The 26,169-nt window shown below is 43.1% G+C and overlaps 1 protein-coding gene across 1 annotated transcript; it reads left to right on the forward strand.

Moving 5' to 3' along the window:
• On the forward strand, positions 1-25,439 carry RPS4Y1 (ribosomal protein S4 Y-linked 1). Its single transcript, XM_031661094.1, has 7 exons — positions 1-117; positions 654-731; positions 2,550-2,730; positions 4,079-4,176; positions 13,214-13,385; positions 23,907-24,064; positions 25,282-25,439. The coding sequence occupies exons 1-7, from the start codon at positions 115-117 to the stop codon at positions 25,381-25,383; spliced, it is 792 nt and encodes a 263-aa protein (XP_031516954.1). The 5' UTR covers positions 1-114; the 3' UTR covers positions 25,384-25,439.
• Positions 25,440-26,169: the final 730 nt, after the last annotated feature.

The following is a 26,169-nucleotide window of genomic DNA, read 5'->3' on the forward strand; positions in this document are numbered from 1 at the left end:
AAGAATAAGAAACCGGAACTGAACTTCTCACTCATCTAACTTCCTGCGGGTTACGACCACAGAGTTTCGTTGCACCGGAAAGGAAGAGGTTCTCTTCCGTTGCAGGCTTTCGCCATGGTAAGACTGATACGCCCCAACTCCGAATATATCTGCCTCCATCCTTTGAAAAAGGGCCGTTCCACCTTGGCAGTGTTTCGCTTTTTGGTCGCCCCTACTTGGTGGGTGGGAATGGTGCTGGTACTGCTTCAGGAAACCCAATTTGGAGAGCGGAGGTCTCAGAAGTGTGCGTCTAGTTGTCCTCGGCCTGGGGGCCGGCACAAGAGTCCCTCCTTGGCGCAGCCCGGCAGTGGCTTTTTCCCGTATTAGCTTATTTCCACACGTTGAAGCAGTCTCAGATTCGCTTGGAGGTCACTGTGGATGTTTTCGACGTGTGATAGGGAGACGCGCGGTTTTCAAAGGTCTGTACTTTACGCGGTCTGTGTTCTGGGGTCTGGCAGGAAGTAATATTGGCTCAAAACGGGGCGTTGAGTATGGGCTGGGCGATCTTTTTTCCTTGGATGAGGTATTACCCGTTAGCGGTTCCTGCAGCTGAAAATGAGGACGTTTTACTGTCAGCGGAGACGAATTTCTCTTGAGTTTGGTGTCCTTTTCAGGCCCGGGGCCCCAAGAAGCACTTGAAGCGTGTTGCAGCGCCGAAGCATTGGATGCTTGACAAACTAACGGGTGTATATGTGAGTATAACTTCATTTTTTTTTTTTTTTTTTTTTACTCGAGTACATGCTAAATACCTGTGGCTTGGTATTTCTTGGGAGCGGGGTTTGCTTATTTGTTATGTGGAATTTTCGTTGGTAAAGACTTCCTGCACCCGGAACTTGTCCTTGCACTTTTCTGTGCAACAAAGGGCCAGAATATCACGTCCTGGTGGTCTCCTTTGCTGTTTGAGCTCCCCACTTTAGAGGGCACTTGCTGAGCCCAGAGCCGGGTGGGTTAATGAATGTGTCCAATTTCACGTAAGAAAGGAGTTCAGTGAGAGTCCACTGAGTCCCCATTAATAAATGTTTAATTTAAAGTTACCCTTGGTTTTAGAGAGTGGAGTAACTGCTTTTTACGTTGAGCCCGAGTTACTGGTTTAGCAGTAAAGGCTACAGGAGCCACCGAAACAAGGGCAAGAAATTGTGTGAGAAACGCTGGATGCTCTTGAAGTGAACGTGAAGACCTGGCAGGATGAGGGCAGTATTCTCAGATGCACGGGGGGCAAGCATCTCACAAGGAGACTAGGCGATTTCCACATTGGTGGTGTGGTGACATTGGGAGAGAGTGGTTGAAGCCATAAAGTCTTGGTCTTCTGAGACTGAGAGGAGTCAGTGTGAAGAAGACAGAACCGAGGTGCCTAAGATGCCAACGGTTTTTTTGATTGGGAATAAATGTGGGGCATCCTTAAGAGACTGTATCTTCCCCTGAGGATCTACAGCCACATAGGAGGCACTTGGTAACTAGCTTGATTTGGCCTCTTCTTCGTACAGTTTGAACTCTGAACACAGTAGTAGAAGCTTGTCTTCCTTATCCTGATATTTTCGGAGACAACCTAGGCCATGTGTTGGCTGGGGACCTGGATTTGCAACCTGTCCTTGTCAGTTTCTGCTTCCAAGTGCTGCCTCTGCTACTGTCCACTACTATCTGACCTCCCTGGTTGGGCCATTGTTTTCTCTATTGTTATGTGGATGAGCAAGGCACTTTAAGAAGACTTGTTGGGAACTTAGTCCCTTAGTCTTGTGGGCTCCTCTCGTTTTCTCCTTGGCATTGATGAATGTGTGTGGTTAATGATTGCTAGTCCCTTTTAAGAGGGACAAAACTAAAGAGGGATCTGTAGAAGCAGCTTGAAGAACAGTCTCCATTAGAAGGGATTCCTGTGTGATCCAAGCTTAAGAGATAATTGGGGAGTGATGTTCAAGACAGACCTTGATTGAGGCTTTTGTAGGTACTGGCAGTAGATATCCAAAGGACAGTATAACACTGAAATTGCAAGAGTATAGGTTACAGGATTTGTTGCAGTGTGATTTTGATGACACTTAAGCCAGCAAGCAGCCAAGAAAGGAAGAACGCACATTGGGTGTTATGGGGTAGTCCAGCAACATCGGCAGGACTTGTGTGGAACTTTGAAGCCTGGAATGGTGAGAGAGTAGTAGAATATGTCTTAGTAGGGTTTTGGGTAAAGTATAAGTTACACTCGAGATACATGGGGTGTAGTGTTGTGTTCAAGGGAGGTTTGAGGAGGCAGTACCAGTGGCAGTGGTGCTTGGGGCAGGGCAAAATGGGGAGATTGTTGTGAGGCTGGATTTGGGGAAGGAAGGGGCATGAAATGGAATTTCCATGATTGGAGACATGACCTTCCTAACAAGACAGACCTCTCTAAATTGATGAAATAATTGCCCTCTTGTATTCCTCTTCCCCGCAAGAAGTTAAGTTCAGCTGAACTTATGCAGAGCTAAGATCTGATTCCCTAAGGACTTGGTTACATAGATCAGGTTACCTGCCCTTGTTTTCTACAGGCACCTCGTCCATCGACAGGTCCCCACAAGCTGAGGGAATGTCTTCCCCTGATCATCTTCCTCAGGAATAGACTCAAGTATGCGTTGACTGGAGATGAGGTAAAGAAGATATGTATGCAACGCTTCATCAAAATTGATGGCAAGGTTCGAGTGGATGTCACATACCCTGCTGGATTCATGGGTAAGGAAAGAGCTCTTTGTTTTGAAGAAGGAATGGGTTGAGAGAAAGACAAGGTGTAGGGCTTTCATGTTGCCAGTGATAAAACCGGACACTGAACTTTTGATTTGTACAGAAGTTACTGCTGATCCTTTCAGAAGGAGAATGAGGGATAGGGAGAGGAGTGGCAAGCCTGAAGTGAAAAGCAGGAAAGGGGTGGTCACTGTAAATGGGATGAGACAAGCAGTGGCTGCTAGCTGGTGCGTTATCAAAGTTAGGCTCCTACCCTCGCGTGAGAGATTGGGAGACAGAGCAGCTGTCCTTAGGTGTTGACTGGAACAAACAGTAAATTCTTGTGGCAGCCTTGAGTTTTCTCAGGTAGGCACTTTGAGGGGGATTGGGCTCCTCTTGAGCTTTTAGAAGCCGTGTTAGTGTTGAGGTCTTCATAGGCCAAGGTTGAAGCTTAGCCAAGAAGAGGGCCCAGAGGAATCTGGCTAATGATTGGTCGAGGAGAGACTCTGTCAGTCAACAGAGTTTTGGCTCTGTCTTCCCACTTTGTTGATGACTTAAGTATTCTGCATCTCCAAGGATGGATTTGCAGCTTGGTTTCGGGGGAGAGTGGAGGAGGGGCAGAAGGGTCACACACCTCTAGGGAAAAAGTGTACTGAGAGGGGAGGTAGGGAAAGGCGCTAAGGAATTCTGACCTAGTGGTTTGTTCACCCTTTTAATGGTGAAAGGCTCAATTTAGCCTCGTATTGTTCCAAAAGCAGGGGGATGATTAGTTTATCAGATGTGGATGCTACCAAGTGGATGGGGTTCCAGGCCAGACTTTCCCAGGATGCAGCCACTGAATTAGAAAAGACAGACCTTCCTTTTCTTACTTTCCTTCCTTCTTTTTTTTCCCCCCCATCTTGCTTTCTTCCTCAAAACCCCAAATCCCAAGTGAGGCAGGACTCCTGATAAGTCATAGAGGGAGTAAAGGGGGCCAGGCCATTGACTGCTGACCCTTGAGTCTTGCTTGCTTAAATGTGAGTTCTGCTTGTTCATTTGGTTTCCTGGTATGTGTGGGTGTGCTCATGTGTGTTTTCTCCTCAGGATCCTAAGTGCATTAACCCAGAACACAGTCTCAAGTAGCCATTGCATAAGAACATAGGAAGCGGTAGAGCAGCCTTAATTGTATTCACTTTCTTTTGCTGGATGACATGTATCGGGACAGGAGCAGGCTTTGGTTTCGTTCAAGCACCCCCATCAAGTGCTGGGTACTCCTAGCCTGCTAAAATGTTCTCAGGTTCAACCTGGCATAGAGTGTTCCTGCTGTGCAGGCAAAAGAAACTTTGTGTTAACAATGTTCTGTATACCTCTTTGTGATCAGATGTCATCAGCATCGAGAAGACAGGTGAACATTTCCGCCTGGTCTATGACACCAAGGGCCGTTTTGCTGTTCACCGCATCACAGTGGAAGAGGCAAAGGTATGTTGTACAAATTAAGTGAGGTTTGTAATTTCCAGACGCTAGGTCTGTTACCACGGTTGTCAGAGGGTGTTTAGGCCAGATTCTGGGAGTATTTCCTATCTCTGCTTGTTCATCTGGTTTTTTAATCCAGGCATGTAGGTGCCACTGATGGAAGGTAATGGATTTTTCACATGAGACTGTTTTAGAAGCAGGATACGAGTAAGCAGTTCTCTGAAGGACAAGGTGTTTCTGTACAGGAACGGTCTGTGATATTGGAACCAGGAAGGCCTGGGTACAAATCCAGACCTTTGTCATTCATTCATTATGTAACTGCAGGCAATAGTCCATAGAACCCTTTTTAAGTCTTTTGTTTTCTTTGTAAACAGTGATAATAATGCTTTCTTGCCAGCTTTCTGTGACTATGTTAGTAGTAGTGCTGCCTCGCACTTATTAGACATAGAAGATTATTGACTCCCTAATGTCTACCTCAGCCCTTAAAACTCCCTCTTCCCTCCCCAGATTTAATGGCTGAAGTTTCAAGGAAACTTTCACAGGAGCTCCTTTCTGTCTGTATAGGACTTTCCATTTTTCTGTGTAGGGAAGACCTCTTTGGAAACCACAATCACCCCTCAGTCATCCATTCCTCTTTTTCCTGAATTTAGGGTCGTGGGATGACTTTGTTTTTCACATAACCAAATCACCTTTACAGTGACTAGATGCCATCTGAATATGAGATGCATTCTGTAAGTGAATCACAACATGTTTTATTGGATATTGTTTCCACTTAGTTTAACCGGCTTGCCTTTTTCTCTGTATACTTCTTTGGAACACATTAGAGTCCCTACAGGAATTGACAAATACTTTCATCTCTGAATAGTTACTTAATTGATCAGTTGTTTGGTTGTTTCTGACTTCTTTGGTCATGTCCCTTGATAGAGTCTATCCTGTTTTTGTGGATTGCTCCCATAGGCGGTGCTTTGTTTTAGCTGGTAGTAGTAGGCCTTGAATCCTGCAGGGTGTTCAGTCGCGTAGGCTGTCACGTTCTGTTGTACATAAAAGCTAGAAAGCACGGGGGAAATCTTAAATCTGATGACCGGTTTCTGCTTTTGTAAGGAATTTGGATCTCAAGAGACAACGCACATTGGTAGTCCCTGTGAATTTTTAAGTAGGGAGAGGTGGAGTGGGACAAGGAGATACTTGTGGGACAAGGAGTGTTGTCATACCTAGTGCTTGCCCTAACGGATTGGCCAGCCACTGTGTAAAAATGGTTACCCTGGGTTAGGGTACGGGCCTTACCCTTGTATAACAGGTGAGAGACTTGGGGAAGTTTTAGTTGAGCTTACTTGTTTGCTGATTGTTTCTTTGAGCACCTGGAAGGGAGCATTCCTTATTACAAACCCAGGTTAGCTTGGCTTGAGCCAAGAGTTGAAGGACACAGTGAGTTCACAGTGGAGAATCACAGGCTCCTGGTTGTCAGTTATGTCAGGGACACACCAGGGAGCCTTTTCGTAGTTTATTAGTTCACCAGGTAGCATAGGTTAGTGGAGAGACAGAACATCCAAATAGCCCTCCACCCTTGAAAATAAGACAGAAAAGGGGTATTTTGTGGGTCTTGGGAAAACAGCCCGATGGATTTCAGACATAATTTTTCCCTTTAACAACTTGGTATTTGTTGAAGACCAAGGAAATAGAAGTCACTGGATTTAGGAGTGGGAGATTACATCTGTTTCTGTGGGTGATTGCCACTACAGTGGATGGGAGAAAAAGAAAGATTTTGGGTGAGCCCATGATGAGCCTGCACAAGAATAATGGGAACTAAGGCAGTGCCTGTTCCCATTGCGAGTAGGGGTAGAGAGCACAAGTATCACCTGGGAGATGCAAAGAAGACGGGGGTTTAGGATATATATCCCCTGCTGTGGTATGGAGGAAGCACATGTGGAACAGGGTGATTGAATATTTGGTGGTAGGATAAGGAGATGGTAGCTCCAGATCTTGACGAAATACACGGATGCTTGAGAGAGTTGTGGATGGAAGGACAGTACCATAATGCTTTCGGTTCAGCTTGCCTTGTAGCTTGCAAGTACATAATAAGACAGAAAAAAGTAGGAGCTGACTGAAATAGAGGACTGAAACACTGCTCAAAGGAGTTACAGTAGATGCTGTCTGAATAGTTGGCATAGTATCCTCATTGATGTTGGGCAGCTTGTGTTCAGTGATAGGTGTGTATAAGGAGAGGGAGATTTTGTATTGCAGAAGGTTTATGAACAGGATCTAGGTGGTGCAGGTTCTTTTTCCTGAAAAGTGGAAAACACTGGTTAAAGAAATCGAAAACAGGAAATCAGAGAGTAACCAACCAACCAGAGACTTGGGTTTATGTATTACCATTCTTGAATGTTGAGAAGACTGAATCTCATAAAGGTGACCGTTATTCTCAAAGTAGAAGATACAGGACAGTGGCTAGAAAGAGGCAGAAAAAGGGAGTTTCTTTTAAGATAGTGGGTAATGTTTGCTCATTTGTTTTAGAAAATTGGAGACTAGTGCAAAAGGAGGTGTTCAAGACCATGAGTGTGGAGACTAGTGCTTTTTTTGGTGGGCAAGGAAGAAGACATGTGGGAGGGAATAGGCAGTTGAAGTTTAAGTTTCAGAAAAGATGGAACCTGGGCAGTTAGATTTATTTCTAAGGGAGGCCAGCTGAGAAAGATTTCATATTGGTTTGTGTACGTGTTGTACAAAGGGCAGTGGAAACGTGAAGCCAAGAGTTAATCTTGGTTCGAGAGGGACAGGGTAGAATGCTCTCAGTGGAGCCTCACATTTGACATTCATTTTGGAGAATGACAGGAAGCCTCACCTTGCAGTCAAGATTGTATGGAAAGGGTGTCAGTGGGGCAGGCATGTTGCAGTAGGTGGTGATGTGATTACAAGTTATGACTGGGAGTCAAGATTGCTGAGCAGAGAGAAGGCAGAGTTGAGGTTTTCTTGTGGTAGAGCGCTATTCAACAGTTAAGAATAAACTCTTTTTCTCTGTAGTTCTTTTAAAAAAAAGAAATTTGAAAATATTCAGTAACTTTTTGGATACAAGTGTTTTTTGGGTTACATGGATGAATTATCTGGTGGTTAATTCTGAGATTGTAGTGCACCCATCACTGTAATAGTGTACATTGTACCTAATATGTATTATTTTTATCTCTGGCCCCCTCCCAACCTTCAGATACTCGAGAGTATCTGAAGTATCTGAGTATCTGAAGCCCGTTGTATCACTCTGTATGTGTTTGCATACTCATAGCCTGGCTCCCACTTACAGGTGAGAACATAGGGGTTTTGGTTTTCCACTCCTGTGTTATTTCACTTTGAATAATGGCTTCCTGGTCCCTTCATGTTGCTGCAAAAGACATTATTTTGTTCCTTTCAATGGCTGTTTTTCTCCAAATGTCTGTCTCTGTGAGTGCTCAGAAACTGACATGTTCTGGAGACTACCCTGTCTAAGCATTTTGCTTAGATACGCCCGTGGCTTACATATACCTAGGCTCAACTGCTTTTTATTTCCCTGGCTCCCACCCCTCTCCTTTTCTGTCAGACATTTCCATTTGTCTTAGACATTTTATTATAAGCAGTTGGTTTGTTGTACTCCAACTCATACTGTCTTGTTTTCATCCATTATATCCTTGCCTTCATGGCTTTTAGGCTGCCTCCTTGGAGGACTCAATGCGAACTCTGATTCCTGTTCTGGAATCATGCCACACAGAGGCTGAGCCCCATGCTAGGAACTGAGGATTGAACCCAGAGCAGTCTCCTGTTTGCTGTCATTGTTGTGCTTTGCTCACTGGCCGGTGGTGACCCAGAGGGCCCTACAGTCGTTGGGGCTGGAGGGAAGTCTTGGGGCTGGAGGACAGAAGGTGATGGGGGTATCACATCTTTAAAATCTGAAGTCAGTCTTTTCAGCCGTGGGACAAAGGAAAAATAATTGGTTTTCTGCAGATGTTGAGCTACCCCTGTGGTAAGAGGTTTAGCTCAACTGAAAGTTCCCCTCATGATACCGCCAGCCTTATCCTTAGTGAACCTCTAGTTTTCTCACAGGATGGGCCTCTACCAAGCAAGAGTACCCAAGATCTAAATCCTGAACGGTTTTGGCCACATAAAGGTTTGGTGCACAGGTAATAAAAGTCGTTTGAGGTGGATATGAGGAAAGCGTGCTGAGGTTGGCTTTTGCAGGAACTCTCCACCTAATAAAAGTGTTCAAAAGTTTTGAGCCTACTTTAGTCCTGGTCTTGAAGCACTGCAAACCTGGTCAGGCAGCTCTGTATAGAGATTAGACATGGAACTGTTACCTGTTAATGTGCTAGCATGCTTACAGGCATTTCGCTCACTCATGCATAGTTGCTCTCTGTCATCTCTATTTCACAGTCATCTCTGGATCCTTCAGGGACAGACGTGCATCGTGAAGTTTGGGTTAATGGTTCCAGAGGGAACCATCTGACAGGATGGAGGGGGAGGCCCCTTGGAAGTGGAGGCACCCGGAGAGGCCATGTCTTTTTCAGAGGGTGTTTCACGTGTGCAGTTAAAGGCAAAGGACCTTTGGGCCCAAGGGTTCAAGTTTGTTGCTGTGATGTAGCAGTGAACAGCATGGTGCTGTTGCTGTCTATGTAGATACTTGGTTAGTGAGAGGATCTGTGGAGGATACAGGAAAATAAAATGTTTTTACTTGTTTTGTTGTTGCTTTCTTTCCTTTCTCCTCACTGTCAGCAGTACCTGATGACTATTGTGACTCCCTTAGCACCATTCTCAGCTCAGCTGAGACAGTACACTGCCCAGGATGTATGTGAAAAGTAGAGGGCAGCAGGTAGGCTTTGAGGTGTGAATAGGCTTTCTGTGAGTTCGTAGCCATAGAACTTAGTTGGACTTGTCTTACCTGGGATATTTGGGGCTAATGAGCAAGGGTGGAAAGGGGAAGGGTTAACTTTGACTGGGAACATTTTAGAATCACCCAAGAAGGTTTAGGATGTCATGTACAAAAAATGTGGAGGGCAGTTGGGTGGCAAGAATGCATTCAGCAGGCCATGATGCAAAGACTTGCCTTGTGAAGTTGGAGGGGCAGAGGTAGAGAGGGCCAGATTTTATTCTGAACAGGGAGCAGTGATTGTAATAGGGGTGTCAGTAATAGTGACCTCAGTAACTGTGTGTAGAGCCATTTCAGAACTGGAGCTTGCATTTCAGTTCTTCCTCTGGTTATCAAAGACAGTGGGTTTCTTAAATCTAGCATGGAGGAGAGCTGGAGAGATTGAAAATTCCCCTAGTAGCCTTAGGTTGATTAAAGTAACACTGCATTAGTAAGTAGTCAGTGGGTTGGTACTGGATTGAATAGTACATTTTAAAGGTGAAGTGCAAGTTGCACTTCTAAGTGGGGATGGAAGAGTGAAGTCAACAGATTGTTTTCAAGTCTGGCTCCACTGGTTGCAGAATGTATGCTGTGTGTTGTAATCTTTCTTATGCTTTGGTCCCAGGGCCTTTGGAGGTATAAGGGGAAAAAGTGTTTTCTGTCTCTGCATACCCAGCTTTACTTACCCTGGACTGAAACAAGCTTAGATTCTTCACCCACTGCTTTAGTGCTTATGGACTATAGCTTGGTAGTTTTCCACTTTGTTTTTTTTTTTTTTTTTTTTTTTTTTTTTTTTTATTCGGAGCCTGGCTCTATCGCCCAGGCTGGAGTGCGATGGCCGGATCTCAGCTCACTGCAAGCTCCGCCTCCCGGGTTCACGCCATTCTCCTGCCTCAGCCTCCCGAGTAGCTGGGACCACAGGCGCCCGCCACTTCGCCCGGCTAGTTTTTTGTATTTTTTAGTAGAGACGGGGTTTCACCGTGTTAGCCAGGATGGTCTCGATCTCCTGACCTCGTGATCCACCCGTCTCGGCCTCCCAAAGTGCTGGGATTACAGGCTTGAGCCACCGCGCCCGGCTAGTTTTCCACTTTGAAATAGAGGGCAAAGAGAAGAATGGACTTTGATAGTCATATTATACCTCATCCACATGTATTCACCCTGAAGTTCGGCAGGTTAGTAACCCTCTGTGCCTGTGGTATACCATTTATTGTCTGAGGCAATTCTGCTTGGCTCCTCAGTGAACCTCAAAGACCTCCTTTCAGTACCCTGGACACTCTATGTCTGTGTCCATATTCTCCCTCTGCCTCATCACACTTAAGTATTTTGCCTACTGTAACACAATAGCTTGATGATTTTCTGTTCTGGCACATAATCTTATCAGCTGAATTTGGTTGTTTATTGGATCTGTCTTCTCTTATGGGGATATTATACCTGGTTGGAAGGAATGTGCCAAGTTGTATTCAGTATCTTAATGACAGCACCCCCTACCCTGCCTCTGCACACATTACCTTCATTACACTTGCTTATGGATGGCCAAGTACTTACATCCCTGGGTGGTGGGGCCATTCCTGTAGTCACCTTGGTTTGCACTGTGTTTGTTTTGCTTTCCTTCTGCCACCATTCGTTCTTTCCAAGTCCCATCCATACGTTCAAAGGGCTTCTGTCCTGCTGTGCCTTGCTGTGACAGGCAATAGAACAAAAGTTTTAAACACTGCAGGCTTTTTGTGTGTGTGCAAGCAGGTTTCTGATGTCTTGTCCTTTAGGGCCAAGTTCTGGACCCAAAGGCATTCCTAAAGTTAATTTGGGCGTGGTGCACACACTGGCAGGGCAGCAGGAAAGGAGAATGTGATTTTCCTTTTCCTTTTGAAGTAAGAGGGCTCAATCAGCCTAATTGTCCCTTGGAGTGCTTCCGACTTTTCTTTAAGAGCTTCAATTGGTATGTTTGCATGCAGCATCTGGGTGTTTCTTAAATTTCTACATTTATGTGTAACTTCTGTATTACAGTCTCTAAGGTTTTCAGTTGGTTGGTCCAGTAGGCAGCTCTGATTGGGGAGCTAGGCAGCTTTTGATTCTTTGCTTAATTCACTGGCCAGGAAAGCTGGAAATGATCTTGAGTTTGTATTTGTAGTGGTGGTAAATGTGAAGTGGTGGTGGTAAACAAACTGAACACTCAACTGAAGAATGCCTAGAGGAATGTGTCAACTGTGAAGTTTTGAGTTGAAGAGAGTGCTCTCATTAGATTGACTGCATAGGTTCTAGGCCTTAACATGGATAAGTGGGGTTGGATATGCCAGGCTGGTGAATTCCAGATTTACTTTAACTGATGGAGTTAATGTGGCCTAAGTTCCACATGTGGAATAAAAGTCTTTTGTCACCTTCTTGGACTGCTGGCTTATATTAAATGGTTTCACATCTCCATAGCACCTTGAATGGCGCTGGATCTATAGTAGCAGCAGGAATAATATTAGCTGACATTTAGTGCTTTGCCAGGTCCTTTATGTTCCATTATCTCATAAACATTAGATGTAGTAGTGTGCAATAATTATTCCCATCCTACACCTGTGAAGCCTAAGGGGACAGTATTTCAACTTGCACCTTTTTTATAGAAGAGTGAGCCCAAGCTCTGGTTACTTTACTTACTTTGCTTCTCTTTCCACTCCTAGGCAGGTCAAAAGCAATGATAGAGAGAAGCTGGCAAACCTAGTTAGTCCTGAGAGCCCAAATATAGGGGAGAGAGTTGAAATATCTGTAGAGGAAATGCAGGAGCTGATTAAAAAAAAAACAAAAAACAGTGGCTCCTTCAGTTCATTCATTGTACAGTTTTTGGACTGTTTCTGTCATCTTCAGGGGGCTCTTTCTGTCATCTGGCAGTCTGCATTTGTCCTTGTTATTTTTACATTTACCCAGAGAGTTTGTCCTGAGACTTCAGAGGACTGTACTCAGTTTAATTGTGGGGTTTTTAATATCTTTTAACTTTCTATAAGCCTTTTCTTCCAACAAAACTGAAAGAAAACCCACTTTGTCACTTCTGAGCAGTGACACTCTGTGGGGAGCCTGGATGTGGGGAGCCTGGTACGTAGGATGAGCATTGGCAACCACAAATGGATTATGTTTGTTTGAATTACATAGTGTACCATTTGAAGCTCCTGAAAATTGCTTCTAGAACAAAATGGGGCTTGGATAACTCTTGGGCTGATACTTGTATTTGGTATGAGACATTTTGAACTGCTCCTGCTGGTAGATGTCACAAGCAACACCAGAGTGGTAAATGTTAACAAGGAAATAAAGCAAGTATATAATGGGTTGTGCCATTTAAAAGTGAGATGAGGAAGAGCAGCATTGTGTACTGAAAGCATGTAGCTGGCTGGCACAGCTGTTTTTACCTAACCTGGTCATAAAAGCCTCATGTTTTTCTTTTCTTTTTTTTTTCTTTGAGACAGAGTTTCGCTCTTGTTGCCCAGGCTGGAGTGCAGTGGCGCAATCTTGGCTCACCGCAACCTCCACTTCCCAGGTTCAAGCAATTCTCCTGCCTCAGCCTCCCGAGTAGCTGAGATTACAGGCATGCGCCACTACCCTGGCTAATTTAGTATTTTTAGTAGAGACAGGGTTTCTCCGTGTTGGTCAGGCTGGTCTTGAACTCTCAACCTTAGGTGGTCTGCCTGCCTTGGTCTCCCAAAGTGCTGGGATTACAGGCCTGAGCCACTGCGCCCAGCAAAAGCCACACATGTTCTTAGCAGTTCTTAGTAGTGGTAGAGTTAGGTTTGTCTCTGGGGCTCTTTATTACCACCACTCCAGAGTTGCTGGATGAGAACTATCAATTGGAAATATGTCCCTGAGGAGGAAATGATATACCAGTTGACTGTGTGTTACCACTCAGATACACAGGCAACAAGCTTTTAGGGTGTGATAAAGGACCAGAGGTTAGTTCAGCTGAGCACTCTTCCAGTAGCCACTAGAGAGTTCTGAAACAGATTCCTTCTTGGTGAGATTTCCCAGATGTCTAAATTACTAAATCAGTATGGGAGATCATCAGCTCTGTGACTGGTTAATGTAGTTTTTCCCAGGAGCTTTCCTCTGTCTGAGGACATGCTGGAAATCGATGGGATAGGAAATATTTGGGTGACTGCTTTAGGCTGGCTTTGTGTTTACATATTAAATTGGTTTTCCTTGCTGTGTTTATAGTACAAGTTGTGCAAAGTGAGGAAGATCACTATGGGAATGAAGGGAATCCCTCACCTGGTGACTCATGATGCTCGTACCATCCGCTACCCAGATCCTCTCATTAAGGTGAATGATACTGTGCAGATTGATTTAGGGACTGGCAAGATAATCAACTTTATCAAATTTGAGACGGGTAAGTTTTTTTTTCCCTTGTGTTGTCTGCTACCTCTCTCCTTGTCTTTTCTTTTTCTATCTTTCTATTTTATTCTATTTTGTCTGTACAACCATTATGATTAGAGAGAACTAAATAAAACACATTTGGTTCTCCCTAAGAGAGAGCATATTGTGTCATGGTCTCCTGGGTTTGCAGTGGGTTCTTGATGTTGAGTAGGGGTGTGATGTCCCTTTGGGCTATCTGCAATAGCCTAGCGTCATTCAAGAATGTAAACCATAGCTGTGTAAACTCTGTGTCCATTCTGTCACCAGAGGGGAACTGTTTTAAATGAGATAAACTTTAAGTGTGTTCCTTGAGGTGAAGGGCTGAAGTTGTCCAGATAACCTTAAACTAGTTATGAGGAAAAGATGTGTCTACAGCTTTGTTTCTCCTCTCTACACCACAGGCTCCGTCTCCTGACAGGTGTACACCCAAGTGCTTGGTAATACCTGATCAGCTAAGGAAGTAAAATATTTTGCTCTACTTGTTTTAACGGAAATTTCTAGAAATGCAGAAACACTGAAAAAACAGGACAGGGACAACAAACAGTGGCAACTCCTTTTGTGCCAACCTTCAGTGACTTTGCATTTTGTTATGTTGCCTATCTGCCCTCCCTGTTTACCTGCTTATGGCACCCCCACAGTCCCCACTTGGACCGTGATTTAAGACCTAGCCAAAGTCCTCAAGTTGCGTTGGTGTTTGAGCCCAGGCTGGCTGTCTTGAATTCAGTACTGCACAGGCTGGGGTTGTCTGATTGTTTGACCACTATGACCTTCTACCTGCGCTGCCTGCACTTCTGTTATTTACTGTTGACCTGGAAATTTTAGCCAAGAATGTTTCTTGGCTGTGAAAGTTGAGAGGCCTTCTCATTAGGGGAAAACATTGAGAGAGGGGATATTTAACGGGATGTGTCATGCTTGTGATACCTAAACCTGTTGTTTGATGTCATTGTGACCACAAAAGAGATAACTAGACATCTTGCATCTCCTAGTAATAGCAGGAAGTAATAGCAGGGATACTTCCATTCAGGAAGTATTCTTGTGAAAGAATCAAGACAAACTTGGATAAAGGGACAAAGGAAAGCATGTATATATTGGAACACACTTAAGACACCTAGAAATAATTTGCAGAGTTACTTAGATTTTCAAGTGGCTTGCCAGATACTTCAGATTCAAATGATTTGGTACTGCCCATTTGTTTCTAAGTGATCCAGCGAAGGACTGCAGGAGTTTAAAAATGTTACGAAGCTGGAGAGTGTAGCTAGGGTCATATTGTGCTTGTGTCCCAACTTTTGCATACCTTTGAGAATAATTTTTTAAATGGGTGTGGACTTCTTATCTCCAATTAAATGATAATGTTCTTTCTCATTTATTAAATCAAATTCTAAGTTAAAATTCAACAGATTTTTTTCTCCCCCACTTGTTTTTTGTTTTGTTTTTTTTGGGGGGTTTTGTTTTGTTTTGAGACAAGAGTCTTGCCCCATTGCCCAGGCTGATGTGCAGTGGTGTAGTCTCAGCTGACTGCAAGCTCTGCCTCCTGAGTTCAAGTGATTCTCCTGCCTCAGCCTCCCAGGTAAAGACAGGGTTTCACCATGTTGACCAGGCTGGTTTCAAACTTCTGACCTCAGGTGATCCACTGCCGTGGCTTCCCACAGTGCTGGGATTACAGGCGTGAGCCATTGCCCTTGGCCCTAACTTTGTTTATTTGAAATATATATCCCTTTGTCTTACACAAACATGCTTGGTATTAATTTGTTTGCTTATTTGCTTATTACTTGTTTATTAGTTTACTTAGTTTACTCCTGGGAGTTTACATAAAATCTCAGAATGACAAAGCCAATATTCCTAGTAATAAGAAACCAAGTGAGGGCAAAGGTTTCTGTGTGGTTCTTGGTTTGTTTGGTTTTAAATGCTTAACGAATTTTTAATTGTGGTTTAAAAACAAAAAACAAGATAACTTCCGAAATTTAGCACCTTAACCGTTTTTAAGTGTACAGTTCATTAGTGTTGTTAACTATATTCACATTTTTGTGTGGCAGATCTCCAGAACTCCCTCATCTGCTTTAACCAACTCCGCCACTTTCTGCTTTCTGTAACCTCTGACAACCACCATATCACTCTTTGCTTCTGTGAATTTGACTTTTTTGAGTGGTTTCTTTTTTTTTTTTTTTTTTTTTTTGAGACGGAGTCTCGCTCTGCTGCCCAGGCTAGAGTGCAGTGGCCGGATCTCAGCTCACTGCAAGCTCCGCCTCCCGGGTTTACGCCATTCTCCTGCCTCAGCCTCCCAAGTAGCTGGGACTACAGGCGCCCACCACCTCGCCCGGCTAGTTTTTTGTATTTTTTAGTAGAGACGGGGTTTCACCGTGTTAGCCAGGATGGTCTCGATCTCCTGACCTCGCGATCCGCCCGTCTCGGCTTCCCAAAGTGCTGGGATTACAGGCCTGAGCCACCGCGCCCGGCCGAGTGGTTTCTTAATAAGTGGAAATGATAGTGTTTGTCCTTTTTGACCAGTTAACTTTACTTGGCCTAATGTCCTCAGGCTTCATGCATGTTGTGGCATGTGAAAGTATTTCTTTCCTCTTTTTTTGAGACAGTTTCACTCTTGTCGCCCAGGCTGGCATGCAGTGATGCTATCTCCACTCACTGCAGCCTCCATCTCCTGGTGTCAAGTGATTCTCCTGCCTCAGCCTCCTGAGTAGTTGAGATTTCTGGCAGCTGTCACAACACCCAGTTAATTTTTGTATTTTTAGTAGAGATGGGGTTTCGCCATGTTGGCCAGGCTGGACTCAAAACTCTTGACCTTAGGTGATCCACCTGCTTTAACCTCCCAAAGTGCTGGTATTATAGGCGTGAGCCACTGCACTTGGCCAGTGTTTCCTTCCTCTTTAAAGGCGGAGTAATACTCAGTTGTGTATATATACCACATTTTGTTTATCCATTCCTCTGTGGATGGACCTTTAGGTTGTCTCTACTTCTTGCCTATTGTGAGTAGTGCTGCTAGGAACACGGCTGTGCAGACAGCTCTCCCAGATCCTGCTGGATATTTCTGTGTACATACTCAGAAGTGGCATTGCTGGACCATATGTGATAGTTTTGAAATTTTTGAGAAACCTTTGTGCTGTTTTTTTTATAGCAGCCTTGCCGTTTTACATTCTCACCAACAGTGCAGAAGAATTTCAGTTTCTTCACATTCCTTCCCACACTTTGCTGTTGTTTGCTTTTGATATTTTTTCTTTTTTTTCTTGTGGCTATCCTGATAGGTATGAGGTCATATCTCATTATTATTTTTTTAATTTGGAGTTCTGTGATGAGTAGACACATTGAACATCTTTTTTTTTTTTTTTTTTTTTGAGACGGAGTCTCGCTCTGTCACCCAGGCTGGAGTGCAGTGGCCGGATCTCAGCTCACTGCAAGCTCCGCCTCCCGGGTTCCCGCCATTCTCCTGCCTCAGCCTCCCGAGTAGCTGGGACTACAGGCGCCCGCCACATCGCCCGGCTAGTTTCTTGTATTTTTTTTTTTTAGTAGAGACGGGGTTTCACCGTGTTAGCCCGGATGGTCTCGATCTCCTGACCTCGTGATCCACCCGTCTCGGCCTCCCAAAGTGCTGGGATTACAGGCTTGAGCCACCGCGCCCGGCCTTGAACATCTTTTTGAGTGCTTGTATGTTTTTGGAGAAAGGTCTTATGTCCTTTGTCCAGTATTTAGCCAGGTTGTTTCTGGTATTGTTGAGTTGTAGGACATCTTTAAATTGTATCAAATGTAAGATTTGTGGATGTTTTTTCCCATTCCATAGGTCGCCTTTTCACCATTACTGATTGTTTCTTTTGGTTGACAGGCTTTTTAAAATTTGTCTGTTTTTGCTTTTGCTGTCCTGTCCAGGAAATCGTATCTCTTATGTCACTTGTGGTTTCTGTGTGTGTCTTGGGAGCTTTACAGTTTGAGGCCTTACTTTTAATCTGTTTAGAGCTGGTTTTTGTATATGGTGTAATGTAAGGTATTCTCCTTGTTGTTCATTTATGTGGGGACCTAGTTTTACCAACACCACTTGTTGAAGTGACTGTCTTTTCTCCATTGAGAGGTCTGGGCACCCTTGTTGAAGATCATTTGGCATATACGCTTGGGTTTATTTCTGGGCTCTGTTTTCTTCGTTTGGTCTGTTTGCCCGTGTTTTATGCCAGTATCACACTGTTGGATTGCTGTCATTTTGTATTTCGTTTTCAAATTAGGAAGTGTGTTATCCAAGTTTGTGTTTATTTTTCAGAATTGTTTTGGCTGTCTTTGGTGCTTGTAGAGGAGGTGTGTCCCTTGAGATTCCATATGAATTTTAGTGATTTTTTATTTCTGCAAAAAGAAAAAATGCTATTGGTATTTTCATGGTGATTACATTAAATCTATAGGTTGCTTTGGGTTATATGGACTTCTAAAAGATACTAAGTTTCTGCATCAGTGGAGATGACTGAGTGGTTTTTGTCTTTTGTTCTGTTAATGTAACACTGATTTTTTTATGTTTCATCATTCCGTGCATTCCAGGAGTAAATCCTACTTGATTGTGGTTATGTATTGCTGTTGAATTTGATTTGCCAGCATTTTGGTCACAATTTCTGCATTGTATTTATTAAGGACAGTGGCATGTAGTTTTCATTGTGGTATGCTTGTCTAGGTTTTATATCAGGTTGATGCTGGCCTCACAGAATGTACTTGAAAGTGTTACCTCCTTCCCAGCCACAGAATGTACTTGAAAGTGTTACCTCCTTCCCAGCCTTTTCAGGAGGATTGGTGGTAATTATTATTCTGATGTTCTCAGGTCCTGGGCTTTTATTTATGGCGAGGTTTTTGGTTACTGATTCAAACTGCAAGTCTAGCTATAGGTCTGTTCAGATTTTTTTAAAGTTTTAAATTTTTGTTTTTTTTTTTTACTTTTGAGACAGTCTGACTCTGTCGCTCAGACTCTAGATCTTGGCTCACTGCAACCTCTGCCTCCCAGGTTCGAGCGATTCTCCTGCCTCAGCATCCCGAGTTGCTGGGATTAGACGGCAGTGCCACCACGCCTGGCTAATTTTTGTGTTTTTGTTAGAGACAGGGTTTCATTTCACCCTGTTGGCCAGGCCGGTGTTGAACTCCTGACCTCAGTTGATCTGCCCGCCTTGCCTCCTGAAGTACTCAGATTACAAAGGTGTGAGCGAGCCACTGTGCTTGGCCTCAATTTTTTTTTACTTCTTAACGAGTCAGTCTTGGTCCATTGTATGTTTTTAGGAATTTTCCTCAGTTTCTTCTAGGTTCTCCCAATTTGTTGGTGTATTCATGGTATTCTTATGATACTTTTATTTCTATGACATTGGTTGTAATATCTTCTCTTTCATTTCTGATTTTAATTTTTTTGAATCTTTTTCTTAATTTGGCTAAACTTTTGTCAAGGTTCTTTTTTTGTTTTTTTTTGGGAACAGGGCCTCACTCTGTCATCCAGCCTGGAATGCAGTGGTGTGATCACTGCTTACTGCAGCTCAACCTCCTTGGGCTTGGATAATCTTCCTGCCTTACCTTCCCGAGTAGCTGGGATCACAGGCACGCACCACCACACCTGGCTAATCTTTGTAATTTTTTATAGAGATGGGGTTTCACCATGTTGCTTAGGCTGATCTTGAGCTCCTGGGATAAAGCGATCCTGTTTGTTTTTGCCTACCAAAGCAGAGTCAACCACGCTCAACTTTGGTTTTGTCAGTTTTGTTAATCTGTTTTAAGAAATCAACCCTTAGTTTTTTTTCTTTTTTCTTACTGTTTTTTCTTATGTCTGCTCCGGTCTTTCTTTAATTTCCTTCCTTCTGCCAACCTTGAGTTTATTCTGTTCTTTTTCTAGTTTCTTGTAGTGTAGTTAGGCTATTCATTTGAGGTCATTCTTCTTTTGTAACATAAGCATTTTTGAGCTGCCTTGTCTTGTGTGAAAATTTTTGACTTACAGTTTGTTTTGTCTGACCCAAGTTTGGTCAGCCCTGCTGTCTTCTGGTTACCATTTGCTTGGAACATCAACTTCAGCCTTTCACTTTCAGCCTGTATGTGTCCTTAAATCTGAAACTAGTCTTTTGTTAACAGCATATAGTTATAACTTGTTTGGTTGGTTATATGGTTTTATTCCTTTAGCTAGTCTTTGTCCTTAGATTGGGGTGAGGAGTTAATCTATTTTACAGTCAAAATAGTTAACTGTTAAGGAAGGTGTTAGTATAGCTCTGTTGATTATTTTCAGTATGTTCTGTAGCTATTTTATACCAATTTTTTCTCCCTTAATTACCTGCCTTTTTGTGTTTTGCTGCTCTTTACTTTTTGTAGTGACAAGGAATAAAATAATGCTTTGAATTCTTTCTGTTTTTGTTTTGTGTGTCTTCCATGGTTTTTTTCTTTGTAGTTACCAAGGGGATTACATAAATTATCTTAAAGTGAAAACAGTCTGTTTTCAACTGTTACCTGCAGTTGCATTGCCATATTCTCTCAGACCAATTTTGTTATTGATGGCATACATGAATTTTTTTTATTGTGTATCCTTTTACATTGGTTTGTGGTTATATACATGCTTTTGTGATTTAAGTTCTATACCAGATTTAAAAGTGATTTATACACTTTTGTGATCCAGGATTCTCTTTATTTCTTTGTATATTTACCTTTATCAGAAAGCTTTATGTTTTCTTTTTTTTCTCCTTTTTTTTAGAGAAGGGGTCTCGCTGTGTTGCCCAGGCTAGAGTACAGTGACACCATCTCAGCTCACTGCAACCGAGGCCTCCCGGATTCTAGGAGTTTTCCTTCCTCAGCCTCCCAAGTGACTGGGACTACAGGCACATGCCGCCACACCTGACCAATTTTTTTGTATTTTAGTAGAGACGGGTTTTCACTGTTGCCTAGGCTGGTCTCGAACTCCTGAGCTCAGGCAGTCCCCTCTCAAAATGCTAGGATTATAGGCGTAAGCCACCATGCCCAGCCAAACTTTATATTTTCATATGGTTTTGTGTCTGACATTCTTTTGTTTCATCTTGTAGGACTTCTTTCCGCATTTCTTGCAGGGCAAGCCTAGTGGCTTTGCTTACCTCGGAAGGTCTTATCTTTTTCTTTAATTTTGAAAGATACGGTATTCTTGTGAGGAGTAAACCCTGATTATTATCTTGTCCCAATCTCTATCTAAAGGATCTGGGAGTTATGCCCTACAAATGGGCATGACTAATCATCAGATGAGTTTTATTTAACCCTATATTTCACGACTGACTTTCCAGTCTGACTCTGGGATAACATTACGAGACAATGAAGAAAATAAAAATATTGTACTCCAAAACATTTTTGTTTGCTGTATTTTGAAATGACCCTTTGAAGCTCTTCTTTGTGGGAATGGGGGAAATCTGCATCTGTAAAGAATCTCTGTTAAAATTGTTACATCTTTTTCTTCCAGACCCTCCCATTCCTAAAGAGATAAACTAAAATCTGAATAAGAAACATTGATCATCTATTGTCTCTAAGGGCAGCCACTTTAAGACTTCAGAAGAACTTTGGTCTACATCATCTTTTATCTTAACCTGAGCATTCCGTTTCCCTTCTTACCAATCCCAGGCAAACTCAGACTTCAACCAGAAAAATATTTAAATTCACCAATAGACTAGACCCGATAACCCCCACAACCCTGCTTTTTCTGGACCAAACCAGTGTATTTCTTAAATGTATTTGATTGATGCCTCATGCTTCTCTAAAATGTATAAAACCAAGCTGTGTGCCCTGACCACCTTGGTTACATGTTCTCAGGGCCTCCTCCTAAGGGTTATGTCATGGGCCATGATGACTCATATTTGGCTGTTTGATAGCCTCTTTTAGTTGTCACTTGGTTGACAGTTTGTTCCTTTGAGCACGTTGAATATGTCATCCCACTGTCCTCTGGATTGCAGAGTTACAGCTTATCTAGCAGGAGTTCCCCCGTAAATCATGAGTCACTTTTTACCTGCTGCTTCTAAGATGCTTTCTTTGTGACTCTTGACAGTTTGATTATATTGTCTCTTGATGTGTATCTCTTTGGGCTTGTCCTAGTTGGAGTTCAGCTTCTTGAATTTGTATGTCTGTCTTCTCACAATTGGGGAGCTTGGGCCATTATTCTTTTCTAGTAGGCTTTTTGCCCCTCCCTGTCTTCCCCCCAAATGTCGTTCTCATTTTCTCTGTTTCTGTCTATTCTCTTTCTGGGACTCTTGTAATTTGTATATTGTTCCTCTTGATAGTGTCTCCTCCTCCCTGTCTTAGGCTTACCTTTATTATTACTTTTTCCTTTTTGCGCCTCTGACTTGTTAATTTCAATGGCCTGTCTTCAAGTTTGCAGATTCTTTCTGGATCTGTGAATTTTTAAATTCAGTTCAGTTGTATTCAGCTCCAGAGTTCGATCCTTTTTTTGTGGGTTTCCTTTACGTTGTTGATAATTCTTACGTTGTTTATGGGTTGTTTTCTGATTTTGTTTGTATCTGTGTTTCCTTAGTTTGATGTGCATCTTTAAGATGGTTAGTTTGAATTCTTTGATAATCATTTCTTTAGGCTCATTTTTCTAAAGAAATATAGTCACCTCTTCCAGTCTTCACCAAGTATCTTCATACAGGGAGTATAACCTTCACCACTCAGCCAGGCTAGAGGTTTTAGGGCTCTCAACTCAGGGCTTGCATGTGTACTTCCTTGGCTGTGCTTTTCTGAAGCCCCTAACATCTTGCTTTGCCTGATGCCTGTCTGTGATACTATGGCCTCTCTGCTATTGTAAAAACTGTCTTGTACACCCAGCTCCCACCCCAATCCCTGCATGTCTTTTTTTTTTTTTTTTGAGATGGGGTTTCATTCTTGTTGCCTGGGCAGTACTGCAATGGTGTCATCTCGGCTCACTGCAACCATCGCCTTTCAGGTTGAAGCGATTCTCCTGCCTCAGCCTCCTGAGTAGCTGGGATTATAGGCATGTGCCACCATCCCCGGCTAATTTTGTACTTTCAGTAGAGATGGGATTTCTCCATATTGGTCAGGCTGGTCTTGAACTCCCAACCTCAGGTGATCCTCCCACCTCAGCCTTCCAAAGTGATGGGATTACAGGCGTGAGCCACAGTGCCTGCCAATTTTTGTAATTTGTAGTAGAGACAGTTTCATCATGTTAGCCAGGCTGGTGTTGAACTCCTGACCTCAGGTGATCTGCCTGCCTTGGCCTCCCAAAGTGCTAGGATTACAGGCATGAGCCACCATGCCTGGCTTTTTTTTTTTTTTCCGAGACAAGAGTTTTGCTCTGTCACCCAGGCTGGAGAGCAGCGGCATGATCTCGGCTCATTGCAACCCCTGCCTCTGAGGTTCAAGCATTCTACTTCAGCCTCCCAAGTAGCTGGGGTTACCAGGTGTGTGCCACCATGCCTAGCTGTGATCCATTGCAGTAGAACATGTTGTTTTCACATACTGCTTTGTCCATAACCTTCATGTCACTTCAGTGTTTGGGACTTGTATTAGAGCTTTTCACAGTAGACCCACTCGTCCAGTCTTCTCTGTTTTTCATCTTTTTATCTTTCTATAGTGCATCATGAACAGTTCTTTTCAGCACCTTCTGTTTTTCTCATTCTCTCTTCAACCAACTGTAGACATGTTTCTTTAAACCCATTCCTTTCCATTCTTAATTTTGGTAACCACATTTTTCATTATTTGTTTGTTTTTCAAATCCAGTAGGTTACTCTGCAAAGGTGGGCTTCTTGTTGATTTGCGTTAGTTTTATTATGTTTTGTTTTTGCTCTTACCCTTGTAGACCCTTTCAGGACAGTTACAAGTTCTGCATTTGGTTTGATGCTGTGTTGAGGGTGGTGGTCTTTATCATGATGTCTTAGTTCCTTCCATGCTAGATACTACATGTAAAGTACTGACACATACAAGAATAGTATGTGGTCAAGACAAGGTAGCCGGTGCCCTATATAGTTTGCTTATAATAGATGGTTATGTCCCACAAAAATAACTCTAGATATCTGAAACAAATGTATTCTTCCTGGGGCCGCCTGAGAGCCCTTAGAACATTGGAAGATTCCCCCTCGAAAGACTGGATTAGCTAGCCATCCAGTTAAAGGCCTTTCGTTGTTGTCTAGTGCCTTTCTTATAGCCTGAATTTCTCCAGTTCTCCCTCCCTCTCAGTCATCCTCACTATCTCTCCACCCACCCACCTACCCAGTGCTGCTCTATGCTGTCTTTGTCAACCCCAAAATGATTATTTATTCAACCTTTGAAGAATTATTGTTGGACAAACAATGCAGGGAAAGCTTATGATTTGAAAAATCCTTAGGGGCTTGCCTTTAAATGATGACTGCAGTGTAATTCACAAATAGCATTCATTTACAGTGACAAGAGTTCTTGAAATTACAATTTTGGGGTGATGCTCCATTTTTGTTGCCTGGTGAGCCCATCTGTGTTAATTGGTTTTAAAGGCAGCAGGCTTCTGTCTGGTTTTAAAATGACTCCTCTTCTGTTTATTTTCCTTTCCCTCTAGGCAATGTGTGTATGGTGATTGGTGGAGCTAACCTCGGTCGTGTTGGTGTGATCACAAACAGGGAAAGACATCCTGGTTCTTTCGATGTGGTGCATGTGAAGGATGCCAATGGCAACAGCTTTGCCACGAGGCTTTCCAACATTTTTGTCATTGGCAATGTAAGACTTCCACTATCTTTACTTCTTTCTAAGAAGACTCACCCTAAAAAGCATAAAGACCTGCATCCGCTACTGGTGTTTGTCTGTCTGTTGTTGTTCTTGTGTTAAGGTTCACAGAGTGCAGCAAGCTTTCTATTTAGAGTCTCAGAGAAGAAACAAGATTAGATCTAGAGCCTTACGCCTGCCTCTTCAGGTGGTCTATGTGAGATGCCAGCAGTGTCATGCAGTAAATTAAGTTAAACTCAGCCTTGCAACTTTTGCAGGGCTACACCACTGGTATGGGCTGGATTAAGGCCACTGGCTGCAATCCTGGTAGTACCATGCCCCCTTACTTTTGTAACTAAGTCTGCTAAACCCCTCTGAGACTCCCATGATATAGCTCATCAGAGAACATGGTGGAGTTTGATGCAAGGGGGCTATGAATGAGTTCCTAATTTGAGAATAAGAGCATTTACAAGGCATATAACACTCGTTAGTTTCCTTTACTTGTTCAAGATGATCTTGCTCTCGGATCTTTTGAGACCTTTTCAGTGAAGGAGCACCTGTAAAGTCACGCAGTATCCTTACATGGGAGTCAGTTACCCCAAGACTTAAGGAAAGGGCAAGGGACGTAATTTAAAAGCTTTTCATCAAGCTATTCAGCCATGGGAGCAGCATCTTTCACTTGTACCCTGGCAGTCCTTAGAATATTTGAGAGGTGGTACAGAGGCGAAGCCTGCTGTTGTTTTTTTGGCTATGCCAGCAGCTCTATAGTTGGTCCATTCCTTTTCTCAGTATTGAATTATGACACCTCAGTTTGTATCTTTGAAAGCAAGGGATCAGGGAAGTGAGTAAATGCATGTAAAAGTTCTTTAAAGCTGATGATGGGGTGCTGACAGTTCATGACTTCAAAACTATGAGAACCTGAAGTTAGTGTCCTTGCCTTTAAAGATGCTTATGAAAAACTTGTTGGCTGGTTGCTTCATATAAAATAGAAGCAGGAAGACCTTTATTTAGCAGCTCAGCAGTGAGGAGTGGGAGGGAATGTGAGAGGCAGATAACCTCTCAGGAGACATGTATAAGGAAATCTTTTATTTTGTTTCAAATTTTGTTTGGCGGTGTTCTGTTAGCTGGCTCTTAATGTAAAGGAAGGTATGAGGCGTGTGTGTTTTGGTGGGATGTTGTTTTTCTCTCCTCCCTCTCTTTCTGTACTTATTTTATCTCCTTCTCAATTACAGGGCAATAAACCTTGGATTTCTCTGCCCAAGGGAAAGGGTGTTCGACTTACTATTGCTGAAGAGAGAGACAAGAGGCTGGCCACCAAACAGAGCAGTGGCTAAATTGCAGTAGCAGTGTATCTTTTTTCTTTGCCAAAATAAACAGTGAATTCTCGTTTCCTAATGTGTTTTTTTCCCCCTGTGGATAATAGTAGGGTTTGAATTTGCGTATGGTTTTGGCACTATCTTAAGATCTCTAGGAATACCACCTATACTTCCTCTGACCCTCCAGTAAGTAAACCTTTACTTCCCTCATACATGTTACCCACACCATGTCTGTGGGCAGAGTGATGGAGTAGCATTACAAACCAAGTACAAAAAGCATATGACGTTTCTGGTGCCTCAGAGAATGAGCATTAGTCGAAATCTTAGAAGAAACAAGTGTTTGTAAATTAGGGAGTTTAATTTTTCTTTACCAGGGACATGCTTTCCGTACCTCCCCCTCCCCCACCCCAGTTCTTTAGGTCAGAAGTCCAGCCTGTCTCAGAAAGGATGGCATTCTTTTGTGGAAGCTGTGGGCGATGGTCTTAGTTTCCTTGGTTGTTCACATTATTGGCAGAAATTAAATCCCATGGCTGTAGGACTGAGGTCCCTTTTTCCTTGCTGACTGGCAATCTGAGGGCTTTTCTCAGCTTCTGGAGGCCATGTGCATTCTTTGCCTAATGGTCCCATTTCTCCATCTTGTTCAAAGTCAGCAGTGGCAGGTCAGGTCCTTCATGTACAGAGTGTTTGGTCTTTGACCCAGTCAGGAATGTTTCTCCACTTAAGGCACCATTAGAGTAACCTCTTATTCTCATGGATTGTCACTTTAATGTCATATTTATAGGATCTTTGGATACTGCTTTTCTT

Source organism: Papio anubis, chromosome Y (assembly GCF_008728515.1).
Source record: "Papio anubis isolate 15944 chromosome Y, Panubis1.0, whole genome shotgun sequence".
NCBI classification, from domain to species: domain Eukaryota; kingdom Metazoa; phylum Chordata; class Mammalia; order Primates; family Cercopithecidae; genus Papio; species Papio anubis.